Raw genomic sequence first — 6,870 nt, 5'->3', positions numbered from 1 at the left:
ACTGATGCCAATAAAGAACCATTATTTTATAAAAGTGTTATAGTGAGAAAAGGATTCAAATGTTCTTTACACTCAGGAAAAATAGTTGTTTTGGTTAAAATTTGAGTTACAAATGGTTACTGTTCACTGAAAAGTTATTCAGGAAACCTAAAATGGCTATTCTATAGCACTTTCTGCAAAAATCCCCTTTTATTTTAAAGAGAGTAGCCGAAAAACCTTGGAACATTCATCAACCAATAAGAATCAGTATTGAGCACTGAGAATTCAGAAATGTTGTGGCAGAAGAAGATATATTTCACAATGCCATTGTAGAATAATCTTGGGCATTAAGTTTCAACAGTAATAAACAAAGGACAGCGGATGTGGAAATATGATTCAAAAGCCGAAGTGCGCACACACACTCACGGACTACAGCAACAGGACAATAACTGAAGCATTTTATTAAGTTTACATGGCTAGATCTGATCATACAGATGAAAATAATGACTATTTTTAGGTGGTTATTGTGAATGCGAAACAAATGTTGGCAGCATGTTGCTTTGTGCTCTCATTCTCCATCCTGTGTGACTTTCAGCCTCCTTTAAAGACCACAGCGTTTACATTCAGTGCGGTGCCTTTTACATAAACACCACGTTTGTGGCATCGCTTTGATTAGGAGGAGTACCACAAATCACATTAAAACTTCATTTGTCCTGCGTTTGTTTGTTTGGAGATGTGAACACAAGAAGCACAATAAGCCACTGGCGTGCCACGCCAACATTTGTTTATGCATGAGAAAAACACCCAAACACCATCTAAAACGCCACCTTCGCCGCTTCCATCACCACGATCATTAACTGTTTTCTGTTTGGGGGATTTTTGTTCCAGTCACAAGATCAGCTGACTGTTTTTGGCCTGATGATAGCGAGACAAACGGACCGGGGGCGTTCTGAAAGTCTGGAAGGCCTCGCTGTCATCCGAGTAACTCCTTGGTTTTAGTGGCCAGCTGTTTGTCAATGTCTGCCACGTAACCGTCTGCCATTTGTTGAATCTGGTGATATTGGAGAACACAAGACAGAACAAATGTATATGGTTATTAGTTATACATAAATACCATACAATATTTACACAATAACATATTTGTGTGACTGCAAAAAATACCTTGTGGGTATTTATCGGTTAGTTTATTTATTTATTATTAAACAACATTTTTTTTTTTTTACCATTTATTATTATTACTACTAATTAGTACTAATGCTAAATTATATTTAGTAGTAATAATAAAAAATATATTTGCATTAGTACTACTACTACTAGCTGCTAATTATTGGCTATTTATTAATAGAAAAACAGTTATTAATAACATTTTAATTATTATTTTAGTAACACTACCACAGCTACTAAAAGTACCAGTAATAATCTATATCCATTTATTAATAATAAGACTAGTATTAATATTTATAATATTAATATTATTATATTTATATATTTAATACTACTATTACTAAAACGTTCTAATTAAAATGAATAAAACAGCAATTACAATATTTATAATTATTTACTATCACTATTAATGTACATTAATTTAATAGTAATAAAACATTAAATAAAATATTATTATTATTACTACTATTACTACTTCTACTACTCTGAAATGAATATTTATTACTAAAACAATAATTAAAAATATAAGTAATAATAATAATTATTAAAATTACAACTACCACTGCTGCTGCTACTACTACTAATAATAAACATTAATTAATTATTAATAAAATAAATATTAATAATATATTATTATTATTATTACTACTACTACTTTGAAAAATATATATGAACAAAACAATAATTAAAAATATATGTAATAATAATTATTCAAATTACAACTACTGCTGATGCTACTGCTACTAATGATAATAATAAACATTAATTCTTTATTAATAAAATAAGTATTAATACTGTATTATTATTGTTGTTGTTGTTGTTTTAATAAATTTAAATGAATATTTATGCATTTATTAATAAAAAAAAAACAAAACAACAAACAAAACATAACATAATATAATAAAAACAACAACAACAACAACAACAAACTACAACAAACAATAATATAAATTTAATGTATTAATTAAAATGTAAGTACAATACAATATTTACTATTATTATTACTATTATTATTATTATTATTGCTACTACTACTACTACTACTGATATTAATAGAAAAAAAATTGATAATTAATATTTATTATTTTGTTATATCCTCATTTGTGTCACCTGTTTTTCTATCAAGTGAATGGTATCTTCAGAGATGCCCTCTTTGGACTTCTTCACTCGCGTGACGGCATTCGTCCGTACTTTCCTCAGCGAATCCTTGGCCTTGTTACTGAACTGCTTTGCCAGTTTCACCAGATTCTCCCTGTGTTCACGCGTCACCCTGGAAGTCAAATACACACCAACTCATTTTAGATCATAATAATCACTGAAACGTTTTCAGATCAGTTGTGCTGGTTTATATTTTTAGACTAAATGACATTTAGAGAATGAGTCACGTCATTCAAACAGCAATAAGCATGGTCTTTGAAAATAAAACTAAAAGTTTGACAATAAACAAACTGTTGTTCTCGCCCAAATTCTGCTGTAGATGTAGAAGTTTCCCCATCTTATAATTGGCATTTTGCTGCCAGCCATTTGCAAACAGTCCAAGAGTAGTGTCTGTTTACTGCAAACAATGTTCATAATTACTGATTCGGAGCCAATCAAGCCTCCCGCTCTCTTTAGAAATGCAAATGCATGCAAGGAGGCTGCGCTGATTACGGGCGAGACGTTCGGCCCCTCCGAACGCCCTGCCAGACGAGCACCTGCTGCTGGAGCTAGAGCTGCAGCGCGGCCTCGTAATCAAACAGTTTTGTGGTTTGTAGAATGAAGGCCATGCGGCGAGACTCTTTGGCTTGGCAGGGAAGAGCAGCCGCGCTCAGAGGTTCAAGACCGTTGCGTTTGCTTCTTTGTGTCACATATAAAAGAAAGTACACAGAAAACAGAAGGGAACATGAAAAATTACAATACAAAGCTATCTTAAACACTAACAGAACAGGCGAGTTTTATATATCAGATGGAAAAGAACAGGATATGACTGGATTGAGATAAAAAGAAACATTATGAAAAGCATGCAGTTGGTATGTTATGCTATGTTTTTTCCAAGGTGTTCCTATGGTGTTGATAAAGTGGTGGTTCCTAGGGAGTCACTATGCAGTTGCTGGGGTGTTCTGAATGGTTGCTTTGGAATGGTTATGCGGTTGATAGTGTGTTCTGGGTGGTTGCTAAGGTGCAGCTAGTAGTGTAAACTACAGGTGTAACCATAGAAAAGTTATGTGTTTTAAAACGAAAACTGTAGTGTAAAATGTAGCCTAATGGTGTATTCACACCAAACGGGAATTTAATTATTCACGTGAGTAGATTATATACAAAGTCAATGCAAAGACGCGAACAGAGGCGAATTCGTGCCAGGAGATGGGAATGACGTGAAATGTGCGACGCGTTTGCCATGAATGTGAGATATTCGCCTCAATCGCGTCTTTGGGCAAATTTAAAAATTTCAACTTGAGCAGAAAATTCGCCTGATGTGTTCTCGCACAAGCCAATCAGCGAAGAGCTTTTGGCACATCTGGTTGATTCAGAAAATGGAGGAGCGCATTGTAGCTGTTTGCGGACAGCCCAAAATTATATGATACTACTTCACTGAGTGTGTGCCTCTGTATGGTGCTGTGAACCCAGACAACAAGGCGCGAGTGACAACAAAAACATCCAGCGAATAATCAACAACCATAAAAACCATAGCCATATTCACTTAAAAACATCTTGCGAGTAATCTAGAGCGAGGGACGCGATGGGCATATTCGCTTCGCATTTGGTGTGAACACACCATAAGATGTTCTGGATTAGGGCTGTCACGATTCCTTGATTCAAGTCAAGTACTCTATTAACATACATACCTGCAAACTCAGGTGAAAAAGGTGACATGGTTCTAAATATAATCCTTGTACTGGGGTCTGGGGGCTTCCCCATCCCAGAAGAACATTTTTTAACTGCCTTTAACTGAAAATTGAGTGTTTATTATTGTCTCTTTGCATTATTGACACACTATTTTCCTATTTAATACTGTAAAGCTGCTTTGACACAATCTGTATTGCTAAAAGCGCTATATAAATAAAAGTGACTTGTTCGTTCGTTTGACTTGAAGCGTCACCAATCATTGTATGACACCAATGTACCGCAAGAGTGATTCGAATGCATAAGGAGGCATGTGCTCTGCTCTCTATAGCTCTCATGAATGTCATACAATGATCAATCTGCAAAGTGCAAACATAGAATATAGATAATCCTGGCAAGGATGGGTCCTGTAAAAATGGACCATATGGTCACCCTATGATAACCAAAATAATCATTAGTGATAGCCCTGTTCTGTGTTGATCCTAGGGTGATCGTTTATTACGCCTAGTGAAAAGAGGCTCTTCTTTAACCTGCTGAAAAAGTTAAACCCAGCCTAAGCTGGTCTCCCAGCCCAGTCAAGCAGGTTTTCAGTTGGTCTAGGTGGTCTCCAGTCTTAAGAATTATAAAGTCTTAACTTAAGAAAAGAGCCCAAAAACCCCTCTAAAACCAAATGTCCTAAAGCAATGGTGATGCATGCCTTAGCAAGCTAAAAACACATTAAAGAGACATTAGCATTGCACAGACAACAGGATAAGAATGAGACAGAACGACAGGAACTGGAGTGAAAGCAAACAAAGCTTGTAGAAAGTGTTGTTAAAAGGAAAGGTGAGAGTGGTCATGGGGATTCAGGCCCTGGGCGGTAAAACACTCACTTGGGAACAGGCACCCTGATGATGGTGCCCTCCACCTCCGGGTTGAGCCCCATGCTGCTGTCTTGTAAGGCACGGGTGACGGCTGCCATGGCCTGAGGACACATCGCACAAACACACACACACACATCAGAGCTAATGACAGCCAGCTGGGCTTGGGGTACCTGCTGCAAACCTTCACACACCCTTTGCATCTCTCCAGCCCTCATATCTCACTAGACCACCCCCTTCCAGATCAGTGGAGTATCGCAAACCTGGGCCCTTTGATCCAGAAGGAGCTGGGCAGCATCTCCTCATGATGGAGCTCCAGAGAGGAGGGCAGAGGGGTGGAGTGTGTGGTGTAGGAAGCGCCGTGGGGCACTGTCAGCGCCTGATCCCGTGGGACAGACCTGAGAGGTTGCAGTGCAGGGCAATGACCCACCGTGACCCTGTGTTGGGGGTTTCTGCCTGTTCACCTCATAACCTATTACAACTCCTGTGGCCAGACTAGCCTGAGATTACACTCTGAACTTGTGTGCAGGCAGTCTAGTGTGTATACCTCATAGTGGATTTAGTCTGTTTGGACTGGAATACTAGTGCATACTGCACAGTATATACTGTATATGCCTATTATGACATAAAACAGCATGTGAAGTAGTTTGCAACAACAAACGTTTAGCACAGTAGTGCGCTATAAAGTTCTCCCATTACAACACTGCATATTTCATTTTGTGTGAAATATTTTGTTTTGCATACACACTTTATACACAAGATTCAGGAGTGACAACCGGATTTAAATATCGGATTGAATCCCCTAAATTATCGTTTTGTGTTTGTACGGAACAGAACCGGCACCATGCCAGGTGTCTCACGTGTTTGGTATCCAAAGGCTACTATGCAGAGTGCGTTCCTAAAGGGTTGCCATGTCCACTTATTATAAGCGCATTGGGCTTGTTGTTTGGGCTCAGCTCATAAATTGATCCAGTTTACAGAGTTAATAATGTCATGTCGCAATATATTGACCTGTGGCTAATTTGATGTGATTTGGATTTGAGTAATTATGGGCTTCTTATTTGTTGTTGTTTTTTTCTAGGAAGATCTGGCAACACTAATGAGTCAAAACATACCCTGTGATTTTATTGCCCCGCACGTACAGAACAGACACAACTTTGATACGTGTTTAAGTACATCATTACCAACTAGTTGTTGAGTTTGGTTCTGTACACACTGCATGGAATTTCTGTAAATGCGGTTGCCACTAGTGATTTTTTCAGGAATCAATTCGGTTGTAGATTGTGGTTGTCACCCCCATAAATTACTGAAGAGTGTGTGTACAGAACAGGATTAAGCACTAAAATGTGAAATGACAACTGAAATTAGCTGCAGTGTGTATATGGCCTCTGAATCAGACTCAGTAACCGTGAGTCATTTTTTAGTCCTGTTTGAAGTTAAGTTTGAAATTTTATATCACAGAAATGAAAAAAAAAAAATTAGTTTCATGCAATTTACACCAGTCTATTTACTGACTGGTTATTCATATGATAGTGTGTGAATAAAGATACATATTAACCACAGTTTGTTGTATGAATTAATAAAGAACTATAAAATTTATAACTCATACAGTTAACCTTTTTCTTCACCAAACAAGAAGAAACAGGCAAAGAAAGTATACACGCATGTGCTGTACACACATTCCTCTGATGTTAATATGCATTTCTTGTGAGGTCTGACTCACAGACATTGTGCGTGCGATTTCTCTCTGATCATCATCCATCATTACTTCCTGGTGGTTCATAATTTTATGATAAAACCAGTACTGCTCTGGTTAGTAAGTGGGGAAAAAACCTGTAACCAACTGTACTTGTGATTAAAAAGAGAATAGGGTTCGAAGTCAACTTGAGAAAGCGTGGGCAAAAACCCCTAATTTTCTTAATGATTCTGGATATCACACAGGCACACGGAGAGTAAAAGCTAATGACTGCTGTCTGCAGCACAACACACAACAGCCACTGGGGTTTCTCAACAAGGCTGCACCTTCCCTGGCCCTTTAATGAAT

At 37.4% G+C, this 6,870-nt stretch overlaps 1 protein-coding gene across 3 annotated transcripts in view; it reads right to left on the bottom strand.

The window, feature by feature from the left end:
* Positions 1-420: 420 nt before the first annotated feature.
* The window catches only part of LOC109061465 (ribosome-recycling factor, mitochondrial-like), a 17,899-nt gene continuing 11,449 nt past the window's right edge, over positions 421-6,870 (bottom strand). For all 3 annotated transcript variants that reach the window (XM_042732273.1, XM_042732272.1, XM_042732271.1), the window contains exons 5-7: positions 4,839-4,930; positions 2,254-2,413; positions 421-1,030 (exon numbers count right to left, since the gene is read on the bottom strand). In XM_042732273.1, coding sequence (XP_042588207.1) covers positions 953-1,030; positions 2,254-2,413; positions 4,839-4,930 — 330 coding nt within the window. In that variant the 3' untranslated portion in view covers positions 421-952. The remainder of the gene's footprint in view (positions 1,031-2,253; positions 2,414-4,838; positions 4,931-6,870) is intronic.

The sequence above is a fragment of the Cyprinus carpio genome, chromosome B10 (assembly GCF_018340385.1).
Source record: "Cyprinus carpio isolate SPL01 chromosome B10, ASM1834038v1, whole genome shotgun sequence".
Taxonomy (NCBI): Eukaryota; Metazoa; Chordata; class Actinopteri; order Cypriniformes; family Cyprinidae; genus Cyprinus; species Cyprinus carpio.
This window is presented reverse-complemented; position numbering and strand designations above follow the sequence as displayed.